This window comes from Pinus tabuliformis, chromosome 8 (genome assembly GCF_031772625.1).
Source record: "Pinus tabuliformis cultivar Carrire ecotype Pingquan chromosome 8, CPIR1, whole genome shotgun sequence".
In the NCBI taxonomy this organism is placed as follows: domain Eukaryota; kingdom Viridiplantae; phylum Streptophyta; class Pinopsida; order Pinales; family Pinaceae; genus Pinus; species Pinus tabuliformis.
Genome location: NC_142294.1, coordinates 909,497,179 through 909,523,442, shown reverse-complemented (window position 1 = coordinate 909,523,442; position 26,264 = coordinate 909,497,179). Strand labels below are relative to the sequence as shown.

Below are 26,264 nucleotides of genomic sequence, written 5' to 3'. Positions count from 1 at the left end.
TGTGTGAATTGGCACCAAAAAATCCATTTGTGGGCCAAGTACCTAAGAGGTGGGTTTTGTACTCAAAGTGTTGGGCATGAAACCAAGATGAATTTTGTTGATTTGACCCTTGGATTGCATGTGGCACCCTTAGTGGAGCAAAGGGCTACAAAGAAATTTGAGGGAGCTTTTGTCAAATGAGGAAGGAAATTTTTTATTATTTATATGTAGTGGGCTTGTGGCAAAATTTTAAGGTCGACACGACTTTAGGAGATTCATAAAAGAGGGCTATATGTTTCCATCAAGTAGCATATAAATAAGAGAGGATTATAACCTCATTTGGCATCCAACAACACATCCTCTTCTCAAGAATAGACAGAGGAAGGGAGATGAATACCTTAGGTAGTCAAACTGAATAGGAGTAGGAAGAAGAAGATAGTTTTCGTCTTGTTTTGTCTCATGGTTTGGTACAAGTTCAAGGAGGACATTTGTTCGAGTTCTTAAGGGAAAATTTTGGGTGCGTTAAGGAGGAATTTTCTCTGTGATGTTGGCTAAAATTTTATATGTATTGCAGGCGGTTGGATCCTTAATTTTTGGAGGCCAAGTAGCCTAGTAGGATGATAGGACTAGGCCACATCCTTCTGAGCCAAGTGCGCAGAAAATCAAGGTTTGTGGGAGAGTTTGCACATTCGTTTAGGGTTGCTACAAGGTGCCCTGGACAGGGCCGAAAAACTTAGAGGTATTGTGCTCAAATATCAAGTGTTTTAGAGGTCTCAAAGGACATCTTCAAGGAGAAAGGGTGTAGGTTTAGAGGTCCAATTTAGGACAGAAGTCGGGAAACCTGTGTACAGGGAGGAGGAATGTTAGAAGGTTGTCCAAAACAGCCCTAAGTGTAGACTTTTGAAGGACAATAACTCTGCTAGGAGTCCCAGACGTGTTGGCCTAAGGGTTGGCTCTTTGAAGGACAAAAGAAGGAAACCAAGTGGGCTAGTGTCTAAACCCTAGTTTATTATTGGAGAAGTACATCTTCAGTGAAAAGAAGGGTAGCCTCCAAGCCCTTGACTTGTCATCACTATAGCAATAGAGGAAGGTAGAAGTGGGCACATCAAGGCACTGTTCCCAAATGGAGTTGTGAACATTTGATTGAAGTCCTTGTGTGTTGCATTCTTGGTGTACAAAGGAGAAGCAAGAGGGAAGGTTGTTTAGAACCAAGTTCAATGACCTAAAGGAGCATTGTTCATTGATAGAAGTAGATTGGAAGCTAAAGGATCAACAATTTTGTTCAAAGTACATGGACCCGAAGGAGATAAGAAGCTAGCTACATTAGCAAGTAAGTCAATTGTATCTTGTTCAGGGTATATTGGTTGTCAAAAGACTAACACCAAACCCTAGTTGTATTCTTGTATTAGTGATTGTATAAGGGTCATGATCCCTGGTACGAGAACCATAGATAGTTGTATTATAGTTTTTTAATATAACGAAGTTGGGCTGGAAAAGTGAAAAGTTGTCTATTGTGCACTAGTTGATTTAATGTCGTGTTTATTCCGTTGTGCAAAGTAGTCTTGTTGTGGCATTTGAGCGTGTTTGTGCCAGAAATTCTAAAACCAAACCCAAATTCGTGTCATGGAAATTCAACACTTATAACATTGCTTTAAAAGCCACCTTCGATCTGAATTGAAAGATAATCCAGCAATCTTTTATGAGGATATGGAAGCACAACATATATCCAACCTTGGTCCCCAAAATTTTGACAAAAAATCACTGAAGTTTTTTTTTCGAGAAAGAAAAAGCTTCATTATATTATATAAAAGATCCAGATGATACAAAAACTAGTGCAAAAAGATGCAGCGACTATTTTGAGACACTGCGGTTATATACACCATCGCTGATCCATAAAAAAACATCAAATAAAATAAATAAACAGTCATCTGTGCATCACTTGCCGGATCATATCAGATATGAAACTGAGATTTTTAGAGATTGCAGGACAGCCATAAATCATGACATATGCAAGAAAAACAAAAAGATAAAGAAAAAAGAACCTGTATATAACCAAAGGAGCTTCAAGATCCAGGGATATAGAAATCCTGGATAAAATAGGAATTGTCTCCCTCTTTTACTTCCATAGACCATGACCCTGTACCTAAGAGTAGACCCTTCTTTGACAGGCAGTCAGCTTGGAGATTCTGAGCACGACAGATGTGTTGCATGGAGCAGTCTCTCAAGAGCCCCTATAAGAACATTATCCTATCCATCCAGCCTGCCAAGTGAGGGCTCCTAATGTGGCAGGCTCCTTTTACATGATTGATCATTGTTTTGGAATCAACATAGATTGGAATAGCCTGTATATCAAAAAACACACAGAAGGCAAGAAGACCCGCTAGAGCTCTCGCCTCAGCCATACTATTAGAGCCTTTTCCTTCGTTCCATGAAATAAGATATTGAAGCTTCTGGTCCATAATAATGTGAACTCCACAACCACAAATGTTTTGTTGTTCAACACTGTCAAAGAACGCTCTAGGAAATCTGTTGAGGAAACATTCTTTCTCTTTCATGAGACCTTTCTTCATTTTGGGCTGCTTTTTTGGCACAGAATCATAAATAGATATGATATGTTCCAAAATAGACTTTAGGGGGTCCTTTGAATCTTTGAAAATTTTACAATTCCTCCATTTCCATGCGCACCATAGGACAATAATAATAAGAGATCTCCATGGCTCTCTTTGCCCACTCCACCATTCAAACGCTGCATGGGTCGAAACAAAAACAACATGAGGGAAACCATAAAGAATTGCCAGATCATACCAGATTTGCAGAGAAGATTTGCATTGGAAGAACATGTGATAATTGGACTCCTTAGCTGATTCGCACATCGAGCATCTACTTGGTCTGTGCCAATTCCTTTTCCTTAAATTTTCCCATATCAAATTTTTATTGTGGAACACCAACCATGAGAAGAAAATTAATTTAAGAGGGCATCCCGACTTCCAGAGGATCGAAGAATATATAGAGCTAGAGTGAGAGGCCTTTAAATTATCATATCAGAGTAAATGTCTTTTACCCGAACCAGCAATTTTGCATTTGGCACCGTCCAAATCAGGTGGTCAGGTGACCTTGAGCGATGAAACCCACAACTACTGAGAGCATCCTTGACATAATTCCATAACATAACCAGAGACTCTGGCATACGAAGATCATTGGCATCCTTCCATAGAGGGGTTGGGCCTTGCCAAACTGTTATGAGCTTGTCCCAAGTAAAAATGCCTTTCCTGTAGGCTCCAACCTACAAGAGGTTGCTACCTTAATTCTTTTACAAGCTACAACTTAAAGGAAGCTCCAACCGCCATCAATTTTTTGCAGGCTACAACCCACAGAAGGATCCTACCTCAACATGCTCTAACCTATTCTTTTCATCAAGCTACAACTTGAAAGGAGACTACATCCCCTTAATACATTCAAGAAAACAATGTGCTAGTTACCTAGCCTATAAATATGCATACCTCCATCTCTGCTCCTATTTCTTCTACTCCTCAAATATGCTTCACATATGCTGTATATGTGCCCAGTAATAAACAACTCAAATCAGCACACACTTTCTCTAACTCTCTACCCATATGGCCTTGCAACCTCACACATTTTTATAAGAAAGCTTTAATGGATATTGGTATTCCAAATATGAAGATGAAGTGAAAAGAATTGTCTCTTTGCATTCTACTCATTCATTTCACACTTTTTGAGATTTTGAATATTAAAATAAAATAAATGCTTCACCAAATATTAATTTCAGCCAAATGTAATGATTAAATCAACAAACATAGCAACCCTTTGCAACATACATTAGCAATACATCAAAAACTATAACATACATTAGCTGAACCGCTCCAAATTATATCGGAGCTCCTTGCCGGATTATTCCTTCGTCGGCAAATCGCTCCGAGAAAATCCGGTGAACGGTTTCTGGCTTGGTTCACAGTTTCTGGTGGTCTGCGTTGAAATTAGATTTCAACAGTCCCTTGTGATATGAGCATGGATAGTTCTCTTGATCAACACAGATTCTATGCTTCTTATAGTACCGACATGTTACAGAATTCTATCCCCAGGCCCTCTATCGATAGTCAAAGCAATATTCATTATCAACATAATTAAAACCACGAGGGGTACCCAGGAGTGCAATTTATCTGTTAAACATTGGTTCCATGCGTTGCGACAGCTTGCATATCGGAAGACAAGATCCATCCATTGGCTGCAAAATCCAAATGCATATCATTCGACTTTTAATTTATATTGGTTTGATTTTCCTGGTAAGGGGATTAGTTTAACCAGAGCATGGTTATTGGCATGAACACCCAATTGCTCAGTATGCCATGGAAAACATTTAACCCTTCTTTTCTCTTGAACTTATTTCGTTAAAAATCCGACAAAAGATAAATGAATTGAAGATCAGTGTGTTAATATTTTCTCAAGTTATCATTCACACATTGATTCTAATGGATTTACAGGTTTGAACAACATATTTTACATTCACACATTGATTCTAATGGATTTACAGGTTTGAACAACATATTTTACACCAGGGCTGGGTCCCTGATACTAACAATAGGCATACAGGTAAGCCATTTTCTGGGATTTGATCACTGGGAGAAAAATTATTTTCCAGGTCAACATAAACATGACACAGTGGTTTGGAGAGCTTCACTGATGCCTATTTGTTAGAATCTAAAACCTTGTCCCATGTTTGCAAGATAATTTTTACATGTCCTTTATAATGACGACGACACTTTCCACCAGGAAGCTCCAAGACTACAACTATTTTTTTTTAGAGAGATTTGAAATGATCAACTGCTTCTTTACACACTAACAAAATTTCCACCGAATAACAAGCCAAATTCCAAACAACAACATGAAAACATAAATCTCGGTCGATCAAGGTGCAATGCCAACTACATTGATTCACCATATGTCGATGCTCATTAGCCAACTGATTCATCCATTGACTATTTGCCAGACAAAATTTAAGTTGTGTAACCCACGATAACAATTATCAGCACTTATTTATGCTCTAAAAAGATTCCACCTACATTATCGTAAGCAGATCCCTAGCTTAGCTCTTCTAAAACACTACGATCAACCTTCACATTTTCGTGATAAAAGTTGGAATTTCCAGTGAAACTCTGTCGTCGAGAAAATCCCTTACATAATAATTCTCAAGGTTATTTATTAAATTGATTACAACATTTTTGTAATTCTTATATTTTTTTTATCAAAGTGATCGTATATTTTTGTAATGTTGTCAATGAAGATTTAAAATTGCGGTGGACAAAAATATTTTCGAACAATCTAAAAACGGGTCATCGCCTACAAACAAACAATATTAACATGGGTGATATCTGATTAGGATTCCAAGTCCAATCAAATGAGATCAAGGCCACTTGCTATCCTAATCTGAGCTGGGTTATCGATAACTAACCAAAAACGGTTTATGCAATACATGTAAAGCCATGAAAATCGTATTAAACTCATAAAAAAAAACACAATGGCAAGACTACCGTTTTCCCAATCACCGTTCAGTATATTGTACATTTATAGCAAATGAGCGTACCCCATTTAACGAGATATTCAACTGATGATTCTAAAGTAAATATCTAGCCCATAGAAACATCAATGATAAATAGTGTTAAGACCAAAACTGAAGATTCTGAAGTAAATATTTAGCCCATAGAAACATCAATGATAAATAGGGTTAAGAGATATTTAACAATAATAAATAATGTAGCATAGATTAAACACTTATTTGGATTAGGAAAGACGCAATCACAAACAAAACGGAAGATACGTTGCTAGAATCGCTATGTCTTTATATGTATAAAAGTGGAGCTTCATCGACTATTCACAAGATGGCTGCTGTAAATGTCAAGCCATCCAAAATTCTGTCAATGCATAACTATTCGGAAAATGGCAGCCATAAAAGCCGTGCAAAATTCTGGCGTTGCGTTATCATCAGGGTGATGCATTCAAAATTGCGTGAGGTATAGAGCCGAATGCCACACATATACGAGATTATATATATACATTACATATATAGTCGTAAATAGATTGCGGTTATCATGTTTGTGGCTGAGGAGTCTTGGCAACCTCAGAGAGTTCAGACTTGGTTTTATATTTGGACTCGTCTATCTCGATTCCTTTTTCCTTGGCTGCCTCCTCACCAGACATTCCCATCCTGGACAGCCCGCCTTTTCTACCCATCTCTTGATATCCTTCCTTCCCTATCTGAGCAGCTCTTGTGCTCCCTCCCTTCTTTGCTCCCTCTATCAGCCGCTCCTGCTCAATAAATCATACATTCAATGACGTACAATTTCAAAACACACAGAATACAGGAAGTAATTGAAGGATCCAGAACAAGAATAAGAAAAGAATAAGGCTAATTAGTTACACCTGGGATTCCTTGGGCATGAGCCCTTTCTCCTTGACTTCTTCGTCTGTTGGCTCACGCGTACCTTCCTTGCTGAGCCCTCCTTTCATGGCTCCACGTTTGAGCCTCATTTTAGCTTCTTCTGACATGGGAGCGTCATCCGAACTCATTTTTCCTACCTGATAATTAACTACCTATTTCTCTGGGATCACCCTTTTCACTGGTCGATATCTCTATTCAATTCCGAACAATCTGCAACATAATGTGCTCCATTGACACAATGATGACACAATGATGTATATATATATATATAGGTTTCTATGGTTGTCTGAGGTATGTTCTATTGGATAAGCTTTAGTATTCGAACGACATGCAGCATGACACGTATTATATAAAGCGTCCATTTCATAGATGGGTACTTGTTTATCCACCACGTTTCGCTCTGCAACAAATATTCATGTTCGAAGCGTACAATCCCCTCTTCTGCATTTTCTTCCATAGGGGAGTTTCGAAGCGTACAATCCCCTCATTTTCTTGCATTTTCTTCCATAGGGGATAGTTTGACTCCACTAGCCTTAGACCTCATAGATGGGTACTTGTTTATCCACCACGTTTCCCTCTGCAACAAATATTCATGTTCGAAGTGTACAATCCCCTCTTCTGCATTTTCTTCCATAGGGGATAGTTTGACTCCACTAGCCTTAGACCTGGACCTGTAACGTTTTTTCAAAGAAAGTAAATTCATGAAATGACTTTTCGTAAGAAGGGGAGAATCATTAAACTTTCCATTTTCCAATTGTTTCTCCTTTTGTAAGTTCAATCTTTCTTTGAGAGCTTCAAAGATCATATTCTTATTATTGACATAGGATGCATCTTTTTGAGTTCCTTCATTTCTATCTATCATTGGCATAAATGAAGATAGGACTCCCGATAGCTTCCCTAAATTTGAAGTCAAATAATCTTTAAGGCTCCTTGAATCCTCTACCCCACTAGCTTCTCCTCGAACAAACATTCTCGAGCCAATATTTCAACATCACTACTTCTAAAACCCTTGAATTTTGTGTTTTGAACCACTTTTGTTTCTTCAAGGGATCCTTGAACACATTTTTTAAATAAAACTTCTGAGGTTTCCTTATTAGAGGGAGAAACTAGATCTTGAGGATCCTAGTCTCAAATTGACTTTTGTTTGTTGCTTCCTTCATCCAATTGAATAATTAATTTTCTACATAATCCTTAAAGCCATTTCCTTCTGATTCTTTGGAAAAAAATCATTGGATTTCTCTCTCGCTCTAGAAATTTAATGGCATTGATTTGTTTATTGATTTTTAGATGAAGGGCCAAATTTTGAGCAAGTTTTTTTCTAAGTAGCCTCCTGCCTACTTTTTTCCGCTTCCAAATAAGACACTTCTTTTTTATTTTGTTCCATAGAAACCCCATCCCTTGAGGGAAAACCCTTCTCTACACGCCCTTCATTTCGCATTGAGCCCACTCAAATCTTTGGACTATCGAAATTTACTCCCCTAAACCCATAGATTACCTCTAAAGGACACACACACATTTTGTGCCCTAACTTCCTGCAACAATCGCACTGAAAGGGAACTCCCCAATAATCTTGGGGTTGGGAGAAGGAAAAATCCCCCCACCTAATCGCAAAATCTACCACTAGCCCTTTGCTATTGACAACTTCCATGAGAACCCTTACAATGCATTAGTCTTCTAGCATTAGTTGATCTTCCTTTACTAACAGATTTTTTCCAACTGCATTCTCGATTGCAACGAGATCTTTCTTATTCCAAAACTATGGTAGGAGTCTAGGAAGCAGGAACCACACCTACCTTACTAAAAAGGCTTCGTGTCTTGGGTTGAATCCCCAATACCACTAACGAAGGATGAGACTTGAGTCCCCCCATAGCCACAAACCCTTTTGTTGAGATTTGTAGCTTGGGAGGTACTCCATAGCCCTGGGTATTGGGCTTGTGTGAATTGGCACCAAAAAATCCATTTGTGGGCCAAGTACCTAAGAGGTGGGTTTTGTACTCAAAGTGTTGGGCATGAAACCAAGATGAATTTTGTTGATTTGACCCTTGGATTGCATGTGGCACCCTCAGTGGAGCAAAGGGCTACAAAGAAATTTGAGGGAGCTTTTGTCAAATGAGGAAGGAAATTTTTTATTATTTATATGTAGTGGGCTTGTGGCAAAATTTTAAGGTCGACACGACTTTAGGAGAGCCATAAAAGAGGGCTATATGTTTCCATCAAGTAGCATATAAGTAAGAGAGGGTTAGAACCTCATTTGGCATCCAACAACACATCCTCTTCTCAAGAATAGACAGAGCAAGGGAGATGAATACCTTAGGTAGTCAAACTGAATAGGAGTAGGAAGAAGAAGATAGTTTTCGTCTTGTTTTGTCTCATGGTTTGGTACAGGTTCAAGGAGGACATTTGTTCGAGTTCTTAAGGGAAAATTTTGGGTGCGTTAAGGAGGAATTTTCTCTGTGATGTTGGCCAAAATTTTATGTGTATTGCAGGCGGTTGGATCCTTAATTTTTGGAGGCCAAGTAGCCTAGTAGGATGCTACGACTAGGCCACATCCTTCTGAGCCAAGTGCACAGAAAATCAAGGTTTGTGGGAGAGTTTGCACATTCGTTTAGGGTTGCTACAAGGTGCCCTGGATAGGGCCAAAAAACTTAGAGGTAGTGTGCTCAAATATGAAGTGTTTTAGAGATCTGAAAGGACATCTTCAAGGAGAAAGGGTGTAGGTTTAGAGGTCCAATTTAGGACAGAAGTCGGGGGAACCTGTGTACAGGGAGGAGGAATGTTAGAAGGTTGTCCAAAACAGCCCTAAGTGTAGACTTGTGAAGGACAATAACTCTGCTAGGAGTGGCAGACGTGTTGGCCTAAGGGTTGGCTCTTTGAAGGACAAAAGAAGGAAACCAAGTGGGATAGTGTCTAAACCCTAGTTCATTATTGGAGAAGTACATCTTCAGTGAAAAGAAGGGTAGCCTCCAAGCCCTTGACTTGTCATCACTATAGCAACAGAGGAAGGTAGAAGTGGGCAGATCAAGGCATTGTTCCCAAATGGAGTTGTGAACATTTGATTGAAGTCCTTGTGTGTTGCATTCTTGGTGTACAAAGGAGCAGCAAGAGGGAAGGTTGTTTAGAACCAAGTTCAATGACCTAAAGGAGCATTGTTCATTGATAGAAGTATATTGGAAGCTAAAGGATCAACAATTTTGTTCAAAGTACATGGACCCGAAGGAGATAAGAAGCTAGCTACATTAGCAAGTAAGTCAATTGTATCTTGTTCAGGGTATATTGGTTGTCAAAAGACTAACACCAAGCCCTAGTTGTATTCTTGTATTAGTGATTGTATAAGGGTCATGATCCCCGGTACGAGAACCATAGATAGTTGTATTATAGTTTTTTAATATAACGAAGTTGGGCTGAAAGGGTGAAAAGTTGTCTATTGTGCACTAGTTGATTTAATGTCGTGTTTATTCTGTTGTGCAAAGTAGTCTTGTTGTGGCATTTGAGCGTGTTTGTGCCAGAAAATCTAAAACCAAACCCAAATTCATGTCATGGAAATTCAACACCTATAACATTGCTTTAAAAGCCACCTTCGATCTGAATTGAAAGATAATCCAACAATATTTTATGAGGATATGGAAGCACAACATATATCCAACCTTGGTCCCCAAATTTTTGACAAAAAATCACTGAAGTTTATTTTTTCAGAAAGAAAAAGCTTCATTATATTATATTGAGTCAATATAAAAGATCCAGATGATACAAAAACTAGTGCAAAAAGATGCAGCCACTATTTTGAGACATTGCGGTTAGATACACCATCGTTGATCCATAAAAAAACATCAAATAAAATAAATAAACAGTCATCTGTGCATCACTTGCCGGATCATATCAGATATGAAACTGAGATTTTTAGAGATTGGAGGACAGCCATAAATCATGACATATGCAAGAAAAACAAAAAGATAAAGAAAAAAGAACCTGTATATAACAAAAGGAGCTTCAAGATCCAGGGATATAGAAATCCTGGATAAAATAGGAATTGTCTCCCTCTTTTACTTCCATAGACCATGACCCTGTACCTAAGAGTAGACCCTTCTTTGACAGGCAGTCAGCTTGGAGATTCTGAGCACGACAGATGTGTTGCATCGAGCAGTCTCTCAAGAGCCCCCATAAGAACATTATCCTGTCCATCCAGCCTGCCAAGTGAGGGCTCCTAATGTGGCAGGCTCCTTTTACATGATTGATCATTGTTTTGGAATCACCATAGATTGGAATAGCCTGTATATCAAAAAACACACAGAAGGAAAGAACACCCGCTAGAGCTCTCGCCTCAGCTATACTATTAGAGCCTTTTCCTCCGTTCCATGAAATAAGATATTGAAGCTTCTCGTCCATAATAATGTGAACTCCACAGCCAAAAATGTTTTGTTGTTCAGCACCATCAAAGAATGCTCTAGGAAATCTGTTGAGGAAACATTCTTTCTCTTTCATGAGACCTTTCTTCATTTTGGGCTGCTTTTTTGGTACAGAATCATAAATAGATATGATATGTTGCAAAATATACTTTAGGGGGTCCTTTGAATCTTTGAAAATTTTACAATTCCTCCATTTCCATGCGCACCATAGGACAATAATAATAAGAGATCTCCATGGCTCTCTTTGCCCACTCCACCATTCAAACGCTGCATGGGTCGAAAAAAAAACAACATGAGGGAAACCATAAAGAATTGCGAGATCATACCAGATTTGCAGAGAAGATTTGCATTGGAAGAACATGTGATAATTGGACTCCTTAGCTGATTCGCACATCGAGCATCTACTTGGTCTGTGCCAGTTCCTTTTCCTTAAATTTTCCCATGTCAAATTTTTATTGTGGAACACCAACCACGAGAAGAAAATTAATTTAAGAGGGCATCCCGACTTGCAGAGGATCGGAGAATATATAGAGCTAGAGTGAGAGGCCTTTGAATTATCATATAAGAGTAAAGGTCTTTTACCTGAACCAACAATTTTACATTTGGCACCGTCCAAATCAGGTGGTCAGCTGACCCTGAGCAATGAAACCCACAACTACTGAGAGCATCCTTGACAGAATTCCATAACATAACCAGAGATTCTGGCATACGAAGATCATTGGCATCCTTCCATAGAGGGGTTGGGCCTTGCCAAACTGTTATGAGCTTGTCCCAAGTAAAAATGCCTTTCCTATAGGCTCCAACCTTCAAGAGGTTGCTACCTTAATTCTTTTACAAGCTACAACTTAAAGGAAGCTCCAACTGCCATCAATTTTTTGCAGGCTACAACCCACAGAAGGCTCCTACCTCAACATGCTCTAACCTATTCTTTTTATCAAGCTACAACTTGAAAGGAGACTACATCCCCTTAATACAGTCAAGAAAACAATGTGCTAGTTACCTAGCCTATAAATATGCATACCTCCATCTCTATTCCTATTTCTTCTACTCCTCAAATATGCTTCACATATGCTATATATGTGCCAAGTAATAAACAACTCAAATCAGTGCACACTTTCTCTAACTCTCTACCCATATGGCCTTGCAACCTCACACATTTTTATAAGAAAGCTTTAATGGATATTGGTATTCCAAATATGAATATGAAGTGAAAAGAATTGTCTCTTTGCATTCTACTCATTCATTTCACACTTTTTGAGATTTTGAATATTAAAATAAAATAAATGCTTCACCAAATATTAATTTCAGCCAAATGTAATGATTAAATCAAAAAACATAGCAACCCTTTGCAACATACATTAGCAATACATCAAAAACTATAACATAACAATATTCTTCATGTTTTTGCCTTTGTCTTGCATTAAAACAATATTTGTAACACAACAATCTTTGATAACAAACCAACTTAATATATGCAACTACATTTCCATAATAAGTGCATCAAAACAAGCATAGCTCAATGCATCTCTTCACACAATTGTGCATACACCAACTGTGCCATGATACTTTGCTGCTCATTTGTTCTACTATCAATAGTTCTAGCATATCTAGCATACCTTGCACCTAAACACAACAGGTATACCAAGCATACCAAGATGCTTTGCAACCATAACAACCAAGCCATTAACTCAACCATATATAGCATACCTCGTTACTCCTTTGCCATAACAATATATGCAACACCATCAAAATGCAATAAGAGGGCTATATGTTTCCATCAAGTAGCATATAAATAAGAGAGGGTTATAACCTCATTTGGCATCCAACAACACATCCTCTTCTCAAGAATAGACAGAGCAAGGGAGATGAATACCTTAGGTAGTCAAACTGAATAGGAGTAGGAAGAAGAAGATAGTTTTCGTCTTGTTTTGTCTCATGGTTTGGTACAGGTTCAAGGAGGACATTTGTTCGAGTTCTTAAGGGAAAATTTTGGGTGCGTTAAGGAGGAATTTTCTCTGTGATGTTGGCCAAAATTTTATGTGTATTGCAGGCGGTTGGATCCTTAATTTTTGGAGGCCAAGTAGCCTAGTAGGATGCTACGACTAGGCCACATCCTTCTGAGCCAAGTGCGCAGAAAATCAAGGTTTGTGGGAGAGTTTTCACATTCGTTTAGGGTTGCTACAAGGTGCCCTGGACAGGGCCGAAAAACTTAGAGGTATTGTGCTCAAATATGAAGTGTTTTAGAGGTCTGAAAGGACATCTTCAAGGAGAAAGGGTGTAGGTTTAGAGGTCCAATTTAGGACAGAAGTCGGGAAACCTGTGTACAGGGAGGAGGAATGTTAGAAGGTTGTCCAAAAAAACCCTAAGTGTAGACTTGTGAAGGACAATAACTCTGCTAGGAGTGGCAGACGTGTTGGCCTAAGGGTTGGCTCTTTGAAGGACAAAAGAAGGAAACCAAGTGAGCTAGTGTCTAAACCCTATTTCATTATTGGAGAAGTACATCTTCAGTGAAAAGAAGGGTAGCCTCCAAGCCCTTGACTTGTCATCACTATAGCAACAGAGGAAGGTAGAAGTGGGCAAATCAAGGCACTGTTCCCAAATGGAGTTATGAACATTTGATTGAAGTCCTTGTGTGTTGCATTCTTGGTGTACAAAGGAGCAACAAGAGGGAAGGTTTTTTAGAACCAAGTTCAATGACCTAAAGGAGCATTGTTCATTGATAGAAGTAGATTGGAAGCTAAAGGATCAACAATTTTGTTCAAAGTACATGGACCTGAAGGAGATAAGAAGCTAGCTATATTAGCAAGTAAGTCAATTGTATCTTGTTCAGGGTATATTGGTTGTCAAAAGACTAATGCCAAGCCCTAGTTGTATTCTTGTATTAGTGATTGTATAAGGGTCATGATCCCTGGTACGAGAACCATAGATAGTTGTATTATACTTTTTTAATATAATGAAGCTGGGCTGAAAAAGTGAAAAATTGTCTATTGTGCACTAGTTGATTTAATGTCATGTTTATTCCGTTGTGCAAAGTAGTCTTGCTGTGGCATTTGAGCGTGTTTGTGCCATAAATTCTAAAACCAAACCCAAATTCGTGTCATGGAAATTCAACACCTATAACATTGCTTTAAAAGCCACCTTCGATCTGAATTGGAAGATAATCCAGCAATCTTTTATGAGGATATGGAAGCACAACATATATCCAACCTTGGTCCCCAAAATTTTGACAAAATATCACTGAAGTTTTTTTTTTTCAGAAAGAAAAAGCTTCATTATATTATATTGAGTCAATATAAAAGATCCAGATGATACAAAAACTAGTGCAAAAAGATGCAGCCACTATTTTGAGACACTGCGGTTATATACACCATCGCTGATCCATAAAAAAACATCAAATAAAATAAATAAATAGTCATTTGTGCATCACTTGCCGGATCATATCAGATATGAAAATGAGATTTTTAGAGATTGCAAGACAGCCATAAATCATGACATATGCAAGAAAAACAAAAAGATAAAGAAAAAAGAACCTGTATATAACCAAAGGAGCTTCAAGATCCTGGGATATAGAAATCCAGGATAAAATAGGAATTGTCTCCCTCTTTTACTTCCATAGACCATGACCCTGTACCTAAGAGTAGACCCTTCTTTGACAGGCAGTCATCTTGGAGATTCTGAGCACGGCAAATGTGTTGCATGGAGAAGTCTCTCAAGAGCCCCCATAAGAACATTATCCTGTCCATCCAGCCTTCCAAGTGAGGGCTCCTAATGTGGCAAGCTCCTTTTACATGATTGATCATTGTTTTGGAATCACCATAGATTGGAATAGCCTGTATATCAAAAAACACACAGAAGGAAAGAAGACCCGCTAGAGCTCTCGCCTCAGCTATACTATTAGAGCCTTTTCCTCCGTTCCATGAAATAAGATATTGAAGCTTCTCGCCCATAATAATGTGAACTCCACAGCCAAAAATGTTTTGTTGTTCAGCACCATCAAAGAACGCTCTAGGAAATCTGTTGAGGAAACATTCTTTCTCTTTCATGAGACCTTTCTTCATTTTGGGCTGCTTTTTTGGCACAGAATCATAAATAGATATGATATGTTGCAAAATATACTTTAGGGGGTCCTTTGAATCTTTGAAAATTTTACAATTCCTCCATTTCCATGCGCACCATAGGACAATAATAATAAGAGATCTCCATGGCTCTCTTTGCCCACTCCACCATTCAAACGCTGCATGGGTCGAAAAAAAAACAACATGAGGGAAACCATAAAGAATTGCGAGATCATACCAGATTTGCAGAGAGGATTTGCATTGGAAGAACATGTGATAATTGGACTCCTTAGCTGATTCGCACATCGAGCATCTACTTGGTCTGTGCCAGTTCCTTTTCCTTAAATTTTCCCATGTCAAATTTTTATTGTGGAACACCAACCACGAGAAGAAAATTAATTTAAGAGGGCATCCCGACTTGCAGAGGATCGGAGAATATATAGAGCTAGAGTGAGAGGCCTTTAAATTATCATATAAGAGTAAATGTCTTTTACCTGAACCAACAATTTTACATTTGGCACCGTCCAAATCAGGTGGTCAGCTGACCCTGAGCGATGAAACCCACAACTACTGAGAGCATCCTTAACAGAATTCCATAACATAACCAGAGATTCTGGCATACGAAGATCATTGGCATCCTTCCATAGAGGGGTTGGGCCTTGCCAAACTGTTATGAGCTTGTCCCAAGTAAAAATGCCTTTCCTATAGGCTCCAACCTTCAAGAGGTTGCTACCTTAATTCTTGTACAAGCTACAACTTAAAGGAAGCTCCAACTGCCATCAATTTTTTGCAGGCTACAACCCACAGAAGGCTCCTACCTCAACATGCTCTAACCTATTCTTTTTATCAAGCTACAACTTGAAAGGAGACTACATCCCCTTAATACATTCAAGAAAACAATGTGCTAGTTACCTAGCCTATAAATATGCATACCTCCATCTCTATTCCTATTTCTTCTACTCCTCAAATATGCTTCACATATGCTATATATGTGCCAAGTAATAAACAACTCAAATCAGTGCACACTTTCTCTAACTCTCTACCCATATGGCCTTGCAACCTCACACATTTTTATAAGAAAGCTTTAATGAATATTGGTATTCCAAATATGAATATGAAGTGAAAAGAATTGTCTCTTTGCATTCTACTCATTCATTTCACACTTTTTGAGATTTTGAATATTAAAATAAAATAAATGCTTCACCAAATATTAATTTCAGCCAAATGTAATGATTAAATCAAAAAACATAGCAACCCTTTGCAACATACATTAGCAATACATCAAAAACTATAACATAACAAAATTCTTCATGTTTTTGCCTTTGTCTTGCATTAAAACAATATTTGTAACACAACAATCTTTGATAACAAACCAACTTAATATATGCAACTACATTTCCATAATACGTGCATCAAAACAAGCATAGCTCAATGCATCTCTTCACACAATTGTGCATACACCAACTGTGCCATGATACTTTGCTGCTCATTTGTTCTACTATCAATAGTTCTAGCATATCTAGCATACCTTGCACCTAAACACAACAGGTATACCAAGCATACCAAGATGCTTTGCAACCATAACAACCAAGCCATTAACTCAACCATATATAGCATACCTCGTTACTCCTTTGCCATAACAATATATGCAACACCATCAACATGCAATAAGAGGGCTATATGTTTCCATCAAGTAGCATATAAATAAGAGAGGGTTATAACCTCATTTGGCATCCAACAACACATCCTCTTCTCAAGAATAGACAGAGCAAGGGAGATGAATACCTTAGGTAGTCAAACTGAATAGGAGTAGGAAGAAGAAGATAGTTTTCGTCTTGTTTTGTCTCATGGTTTGGTACAGGTTCAAGGAGGACATTTGTTCGAGTTCTTAAGGGAAAATTTTGGGTGCGTTAAGGAGGAATTTTCTCTGTGATGTTGGCCAAAATTTTATGTGTATTGCAGGCGGTTGGATCCTTAATTTTTGGAGGCCAAGTAGCCTAGTAGGATGCTACGACTAGGCCACATCCTTCTGAGCCAAGTGCGCAGAAAATCAAGGTTTGTGGGAGAGTTTGCACATTCGTTTAGGGTTGCTACAAGGTGCCCTGGACAGGGCCGAAAAACTTAGAGGTATTGTGCTCAAATATGAAGTGTTTTAGAGGTCTGAAAGGACATCTTCAAGGAGAAAGGGTGTAGGTTTAGAGGTCCAATTTAGAACAGAAGTCGGGAAACCTGTGTACAGGGAGGAGGAATGTTAGAAGGTTGTCCAAAACAACCCTAAGTGTAGACTTGTGAAGGACAATAACTCTGCTAGGAGTGGCAGACGTGTTGGCCTAAGAGTTGGCTCTTTGAAGGACAAAAGAAGGAAACCAAGTGAGCTAGTGTCTAAACCCTATTTCATTATTGGAGAAGTACATCTTCAGTGAAAAGAAGGGTAGCCTCCAAGCCCTTGACTTGTCATCACTATAGCAACAGAGGAAGGTAGAAGTGGGCAAATCAAGGCACTGTTCCCAAATGGAGTTATGAACATTTGATTGAAGTCCTTGTGTGTTGCATTCTTGGTGTACAAAGGAGCAACAAGAGGGAAGGTTTTTTAGAACCAAGTTCAATGACCTAAAGGAGCATTGTTCATTGATAGAAGTAGATTGGAAGCTAAAGGATCAACAATTTTGTTCAAAGTACATGGACCTGAAGGAGATAAGAAGCTAGCTACATTAGCAAGTAAGTCAATTGTATCTTGTTCAGGGTATATTGGTTGTCAAAAGACTAATGCCAAGCCCTAGTTGTATTCTTGTATTAGTGATTGTATAAGGGTCATGATCCCTGGTACGAGAACCATAGATAGTTGTATTATACTTTTTTAATATAACGAAGCTGGGCTGAAAAAGTGAAAAATTGTCTATTGTGCACTAGTTGATTTAATGTCGTGTTTATTCCGTTGTGCAAAGTAGTCTTGTTGTGGCATTTGAGCGTGTTTGTGCCATAAATTCTAAAACCAAACCCAAATTCGTGTCATGGAAATTCAACACCTATAACATTGCTTTAAAAGCCAACTTCGATCTGAATTGGAAGATAATCCAGCAATCTTTTATGAGGATATGGAAGCACAACATATATCCAACCTTGGTCCCCAAAATTTTGACAAAATATCACTGAAGTTTTTTTTTTTCAGAAAGAAAAAGCTTCATTATATTATATTGAGTCAATATAAAAGATCCAGATGATACAAAAACTAGTGCAAAACGATGCAGCCACTATTTTGAGACACTGCGGTTATATACACCATCGCTGATCCATAAAAAAACATCAAATAAAATAAATAAATAGTCATTTGTGCATCACTTGCCGGATCATATCAGATATGAAAATTTGATTTTTAGAGATTGCAAGACAGCCATAAATCATGACATATGCAAGAAAAACAAAAAGATAAAGAAAAAAGAACCTGTATATAACCAAAGGAGCTTCAAGATCCTGGGATATAGAAATCCAGGATAAAATAGGAATTGTCTCCCTCTTTTACTTCCATAGACCATGACCCTGTACCTAAGAGTAGACCCTTCTTTGACAGGCAGTCAGCTTGGAGATTCTGAGCACGGCAGATGTGTTGCATGGAGAAGTCTCTCAAGAGCCCCCATAAGAACATTATCCTGTCCATCCAGCCTTCCAAGTGAGGGCTCCTAATGTGGCAGGCTCCTTTTACATGATTGATCATTGTTTTGGAATCACCATAGATTGGAATAGCCTGTATATAAAAAAACACACAGAAGGCAAGAAGACCCGCTAGAGCTCTCGCCTCAGCCATACTATTAGAGCCTTTTCCTCCGTTCCATGAAATAAGATATTGAAGCTTCTGGTCCATAATAATGTGAACTCCACAGCCACAAATGTTTTGTTGTACAACACCGTCAAAGAACACTCTAGGAAATCAGTTGAGGAAACATTATTTCTCTTTCATGAGACCTTTCTTCATTTTGGGCTGCTTTTTTGGCACAGAATCATAAATAGATATGATATGTTGCAAAATAGACTTTAGGGGGTCCTTTTGAATCTTTGAAAATTTTACAATTCCTCCATTTCAATGCGCACCATAGGACAATAATAATAAGAGATCTCCATGGCTCTCTTTGCCCACTCCACCATTCAAACGCTGCATGGGTCGAAAAAAAAACAACATGAGGGAAACCATAAAGAATTGCCAGATCATACCAGATTTGCAGAGAAGATTTGCATTGGAAGAACATGTGATAATTGGACTCCTTAGCTGATTCGCACATTAAGCATCTACTTGGTCTGTGCCAGTTCCTTTTCCTTAAATTTTCCCATGTCAAATTTTTATTGTGGGACACCAACCACGAGAAGAAAATTAATTTAAGAGGGCATCCCGACTTCCAGAGGATCGAAGAATATATAGAGCTAGAGTGAGAGGCCTTTAAATTATCATATCAGAGTAAATGTTTTTTACCCGAACCAACAATTTTGCATTTGGCACCGTCCAAATCAGGTGGTCAGCTGACCCTGAGCGATGAAACCCACAACTACTGAGAGCATCCTTGACAGAATTCCATAACATAACCAGAGACTCTGGCATACGAAGATCATTGGCATCCTTCCATAGAGGGGTTGGGCCTTGCCAAACTGTTATGAGCTTGTCCCAAGTAAAAATGCCTTTCCTATAGGCTCCAACCTACAAGAGGTTGCTACCTTAATTCTTTTACAAGCTACAACTTAAAGGAAGCTCCAACTGCCATCAATTTTTTGCAGGCTACAACCCACAGAAGGCTCCTACCTCAACATGCTCTAACCTATTCTTTTCATCAAGCTACAACTTGAAAGGAGACTACATCCCCTTAATACATTCAAGAAAACAATGTGCTAGTTACCTAGCCTATAAATATGCATACCTCCATCTCTGTTCCTATTTCTTCTACTCCTCAAATATGCTTCACATATGCTGTATATGTGCCAAGTAATAAACAACTCAAATCAGCACACACTTTCTCTAACTCTCTACCCATATGGCCTTGCAACCTCACACATTTTTATAAGAAAGCTTTAATGGATATTGGTATTCCAAATATGAATATGAAGTGAAAAGAATTGTCTCTTTGCATTCTACTCATTCATTTCACACTTTTTGAGATTTTGAATATTAAAATAAAATAAATGCTTCACCAAATATTAATTTCAGCCAAATGTAATGATTAAATCAACAAACATAGCAACCCTTTGCAACATACATTAGCAATACATCAAAAACTATAACATCACAACATCAAAAACATAACAATATTCTTCATGTTTTTGCCTTTGTCTTGCATTAAAACAATATTTGTAACACAACAATATTTGATAACAAACCAACTTAATATATGCAACAACATTTCCATAATAAGTGCATCAAAACAAGCATAGCTCAATGCATCTCTTCACGCAATTGTGCATACACCAATTGTGCCATGATATTTTGCTGCTCATTTGTTCTACTATCAATAGTTCTAGCATATCTAGCATACCTTGCACCTAAACACAACAAGTATACCAAGCATACCAAGATGCTTTGCAACCATAACAACCAAGCCATTAACTCAATCATATATAGCATACCTCGTTACTCCTTTTCCATAACAATATATGCAACACCATCAACATGCAATAACAATATGAAAGCAAGTTGTTTACTTCCAAGGCATAACAATACTTGTACATTTATGCATACATTATCTATGCATTCAACTCGACATGCCTTGCCATCAAGCATAAGAGTGATCAACAATATAGTAACAAATAATTCAATAAAAACATAAGCATAACTCAATGTGATGACAAATAGTTCAATAACAACATAAGAATAACTCAATGCATCACATTGCCTTGTGTTGCCCTCTTCAAGTAATCTTCGTTACATAATATTTGGAGCAACACCTCATAAAATAAGCATACATCAACAAACATACTCAAGCCAACATAATAGACATGCAAACATTCCTTGTTGCTCCTGCTATTCATTTGTCATTAGTCATTAATAACGACAATACAATTAATCTCATTAATAACGACAATACAACTAATCTCCCCCATTCCTTGTTGCTCTTGCTATTCATTTTTCATTAATCATTAATAATGACAATACAACTAATCTCATTAATAACGACAATACAACTAATCTCCCCCTTTGACATTCATGACAATATTGTGATCCTTTTTTTTTTCTGAGAAATATCTTCTTTGCCTTTGTTTACCTCCCCTTTAACATCAATAAAATCAATAATAAGAGGTTACTCCCCTTTAACATCAATAAAATTGATAATAAGAGGTTTGGAAACATAATAAAATTCTGTGTAAAACTTTCCAAAACTTTCTAAAAAAACTCCCACTGTAAATAATTCATACCCATTAATATCTTTGTACATAGGATCCAATTTCTAGCAGAAACAAAAAAAATCAATAATAAGAGGTTTGGAAACATAATAAAATTCTGTGTAAAACTTTCTGAAGCTTTCTAAAAAACTTTGACTGTAAATAATTCATACCCATTAATATCTTTGTACATAGGATCCAATTTCTAGCCATGTTGCTAAAACTTTCTAAAAAAACTCCCACTGTAAATAATTCATACCCATTAATATCTTTGTACATAGGATCAGGGATGGAATTTGACGGGCATTTTTCCCGTCATAAGGCTTTTTGAACGTATTTGACGTCTGGAATTTTTCAATGCCCGTTTTGAGTGACGTGCCTAGAGGAGTAAAAAATGTATTTTTGACGTTTGGAACTTTTTCCAAAACGTTCTTACGCCTTTTTATTTTTCATATAATAGAGTAATTTTTGGGCAAGTTTTTTTCACTGAAAATATGCTAAATTCTATTTAGCGTCGGTAACCAATAAGCATATTAAATTACGGATCGCATTATCTAGATACAGAGTAGGAACGGTAACTTTCCAGATGGTATATAGAAAGCCCAAAAAACTACCCAGAGTTTCTTTTTGTTTTTATTTATTTTTTCTTTTTGAAAAATTTGGGCTTTAAAATATTTGGGTATTTTTTCTGGTTTGAATGGGATTGATGTGATGAAAGATGGGTGCAGATTCATCGCTGCCAAGGGCCCCCTCAACTGCCCTTGTCCTTTCCCTTGCGTAGAGCAGAAAATAATAATTTAAATCAAACGCTGGGAAATTGTGTCATCGCAGTGCAAACATTTCGTCAAGTAATTTGCTTGCAAATTTGAGCGCTTGCCGATGATTTTATGGCGGTTTCTTGCGTTTTTATGAGTATTCTTGTTTGAAGGATTTTAATGCATTTGACCTACCAGCCAGCCAGGCGCCCGCATGGTCCTCGGGAATACACACCCGTCTTGAGAGGAAGGACAAAGGAATTCATCCAGTGGGGGAGCGCGGGGGATTCTTGGAATCGCGAAAGGCATTTTCACAGGATATGACAGTTGATTCGATTGCTTGGTTGGTTTGACTCTTCTGGGTCGAAGAAAGGAACTCAGAGAAGTGAATTTCTATTGGATTTGGATTCTTGGGTTCTATTCGAGCGATGGATTGGGGTAGTGAACGCCTTCTACTGCTATGGGGGTAATTGATGATAATTTATGTCTATTTCTGGTGTTTGTGGTAGATTTCCATGGAGGTGGTATTGGAGTAGGGGTTAACAGTAAGGCAGTGTTGGAACTGGCTGTGGCTTGCGTTGCAGTGTCGTGCAAGGTTTCCTTTTTGCTCGCAGCGAGGCCAGTGAGGAGTCGAGGCAAGTGGAACCGTGTGTTGGGCATTCTGCGAGATTTCGAGGAGGGATGCTCTACTCCTTTGTATCGTTTGAGGCAGTTGGTTGATGCCATCACTGTGGAGATGCATGTCGGATTGGCCTATGACAGGAAGTAAGTTCAAGATGTTGCTCACCTTCCTCGTCAACCTGCCCACCAGGTATTTTGTATCAAACTTTATATTAGATAATGTCAGAAATTATCTCTGAATTTATATGCAAGTTAGTTTTATTAGAAATCTGGTTGATTTTAAATGATTATTTAAAGATTAGGCATCTAAATATTCAGGTTGCATAATATAAATGGTTGGTTTTAAATGATAATTTAGATATATGCAATGGATAACCATTTTGTATTTTACTTAGGACTAATTATATACAGCATAGTCTAATTAGCGGGAGGAATTGCCTGGAAAGTTATGGAAATTCCAGTTATATTTAGAAAAAATCCGCAAGGATTTTTGTAAATCCAAGTTATAGTTGTTAAACTTCAAAATTTTAGGTGTCCTAGATGTTTTTGATGGTGCTGAATCCATTTCCACCATCAAAAACAAGATTCAAACACTACCTCTACAAGATCTTTTGAATTTTTTTTGCCCAGATACCGGCCACTTTTGGCTGTCCGAGCAATTCCTCCGACAACTCTTATATATACTAAGCAAATTTCAAATGCTTAACATTTTTTTTGTTGAAACTTCCACAATTGAGTTACAAATTGTTGGTTTTAAATGATAATTTAGATATATACAATGGATAACCATCTTGTATTTAGTTAGGACTAATTATATACTTTCAATCAACAAATTTCAAATGTTTAACACTTTTTTGTTGAAACGTCCACAATTTAGTTTTTTCATATTTTGGTTTTTTGAAGGGAGAAATATATGAAATTTTTAAACATAATTATGTTATTGAAGGGTAATTTTTTAATCAAACATTTATTGGTGAAACGTTAATTTATTATGAGAACGTCACTCTTGAAGGGCAAAATTTTCAACATAACCTTTATTGACGGGAAGCCTAAATATCCAAAACGTCAAAAAAAAATTGTATGATGGGTAAAGAGAAATCCAAATTCCAACCCTATCCAATTTCTAGCCATGTTGCTATAGGACATAAACATACGAACCTCTCCTTTGGAAATATAGTATAGACAATCGGAAAAGCTCAAAATAGGCTCCATTAGGCTCCATTGTGTATTATGGAAGACCATGTAGAACTTCTATGATAAGTAGTAGTGGGGGCTGAGGATCAATGGATGACTAAATTGGAATGATTGAATCCTCGTCAAACCTAGAGAACCTGTGGGCTCTAAAGCAAATGATACCAATATTACTTATAACAGTGTATGTAATATAAATTTCCTGGAAAAACATTTCTGAAATATTACTTATAACAGAGGTGATGGCAGCATCTCCCAGTCCAACAATGTAGGCAGGTGCTGCTTCCATGGCCTTCATTCCCTCTCTATTCTTCGCCATCATGGCCTCATTTATACCCTTCTTGGCCTCTTGATTTTACTGAGATCTGTTGCCGTTGCTGTTGGTCATTTTTAATGATCAAGGATGGGTGGCTTTTATTATCCTATTTTATGTATATTTCTGATATGTATACGACATTATAGGTCTAGGTTTTGTGGAGGCCATTCTTTTCTGGACGAGTGCCAGAGTATTTTGCATCTGCTACACGCTTTTCTTCCTTCATTGTTTATCCATTTACCCATTATAGGTCTAGGTTTTGTGGAGGCCATTCTTTTCTGGATGAGTGCCAGAGTATTTTGCATCTGCTACATGCTTTTCTTCCTTCATTCTTTTCACTGCCCTTTCTACTGAATATGATTTGAGTTAATAAATTTTGTTTGATAATCTTGGACTTAGCAGATTACAATTGCTTGGCAGATTTTGAGTTTTTTTTTTGGTTGTTTTAGGGTTTTTTTATGAATCCCTTTGAATGTTATGATTTTGTTTGTTGAGAGTACTTTACAATGGGATGAGTTTAAATATGCTATCTAGTATGAGGGTAATGCACTAGAAGCATTGGTTTGCATGAAATCCTTTCCAACATAGGGTCATGTTCCATCTTTTTATGTTAGGGGAGTGACTACATACTGTCATAAATGCTTTGGTATTGTATTCTATTGTATGGTTGAGTCTGCAAGAGGGCTTCTGCAGTTGAATGGTCAGTGGAGGGCTACATTAGAAATTAAATTCATGTCAGTTCAATTGAAGCAACCGTTTAATTGATGATAATTGTCCAGGCCCATTCTGCTTGAACGAATTCTTTTTCATGGATATTGTAATCGACAGCTGATGGCCTTATTCCTCTCCAGATGACTCTTGTTTTTACATAGTGACAAAGAAGGAAGAAGAGACTGTAAAGGGACCAGAAATAGCTGCTATAATTAATTGAATACCATATATTCATTATTCTTCGAGTAGCGTAAACTATTGTCAGATACGGTGTGTATATATATTATTATATGTCGGAGGATAAGAATACGTAGGATATCCATCCCCTTTCACCATTTACATCTCTTACGCTAACAAAGTTTGATATCAATGAGCCATGATAAGCTTTCTAGCTCTGTATGACCATAAATTCTTTTAATAGTGCATTATAGTATCTTTCCATCTGTGCATGTGATCATAAATTCTTTTAATAGTACATTATAGTATCTTTCCATCTGTGCATGTGATCATTCAAAATTTTCGATGTGCAGAGAGTCATTCATTTTAGGATTAAAAAAGTAGGAAGCATTTGATACCGTGGCATGCGAAAATTAAAAGTGCCACACTCATCTTTTGACATCGGACCAAAAGGGTACAAAGCATATTATAACCTGACATACTCATCTTCTGACATCAGACCAAAAGGGTACAAAAGCATATTATAACCTGACATACAAATCACAAATTCATTTGCTGACATATCCTGATAAAAGGGTAGAAAGCATAAAAATAATGGCATAGAAGAAGAGTTGAAGATTTGGTAAGTTGGTGCAATTTGTTCTTGCGTTTTTCATCTTGTGTGTTGAAGATTTGGAAAGCTAATGTTATGGTGCAATTTGCTTTTAATCTTGTAAAATTAAATGATCCAAAATGACATTAATCATTTAAAGGGGCTTGGTGGATAAGGTATCACTCAAATGGCTATAAAAATGTTCTATGTTACACTTCACTTTATTTGCACCTAGATTCAAAATTGTGTTTGAACCTTTCAGTTATGTAGGTCGTGTGGTCGAGTCCGCCCCGCTACAGGACCGATCAGCATCCTGCGCTGCACAGGTCTGATATGGTAGATACGCGAGCTTGCTTGCTTGTCTGTATAATTTTAACTATGCAATGTGTATATGAAGGCAACGAGGATGTAGCTGGTTGTTACCTCGAAATGTTTCTCACTGTATGGTATGGTTGTATAAGGCTGATAAATTTACTCTCTGTAAACGTACGGCTCCTATTTCTTAATATCTAAAAGGGGTGAGGATTAAATATGGAAAAATGGCCTGCTATTTTACTGAACACCACACCAATAAGAGTATTAAAATATGAAAAGAAAGGGATCTGAGACGAGTAGAGAAAGAGGAGCACAGAAGAGCTAGAGGTAGACTGAGA

The 26,264-nt window shown here is 37.6% G+C and overlaps 1 protein-coding gene and 1 pseudogene across 1 annotated transcript; both read right to left on the bottom strand.

The window, feature by feature from the left end:
* Positions 1-5,938: 5,938 nt before the first annotated feature.
* Positions 5,939-6,561, bottom strand: LOC149238487 (em protein H5 pseudogene; annotated as a pseudogene).
* Positions 6,562-10,420: 3,859 nt separating this feature from the next.
* Positions 10,421-10,927, bottom strand: LOC149238486 (uncharacterized). The gene has a single exon (XM_089369576.1). The coding sequence runs from the start codon at positions 10,925-10,927 to the stop codon at positions 10,421-10,423; it is 507 nt and encodes a 168-aa protein (XP_089225702.1).
* Between the last annotated feature and the right edge of the window lie 15,337 nt (positions 10,928-26,264).

Coding starts and splice junctions, on each gene's coding strand:
- LOC149238486 (XM_089369576.1), bottom strand. CDS start 10,927: ATGAAGAAAGGTCTCATGAAAGAGAAAGAATGTTTCCTCAACAGATTT.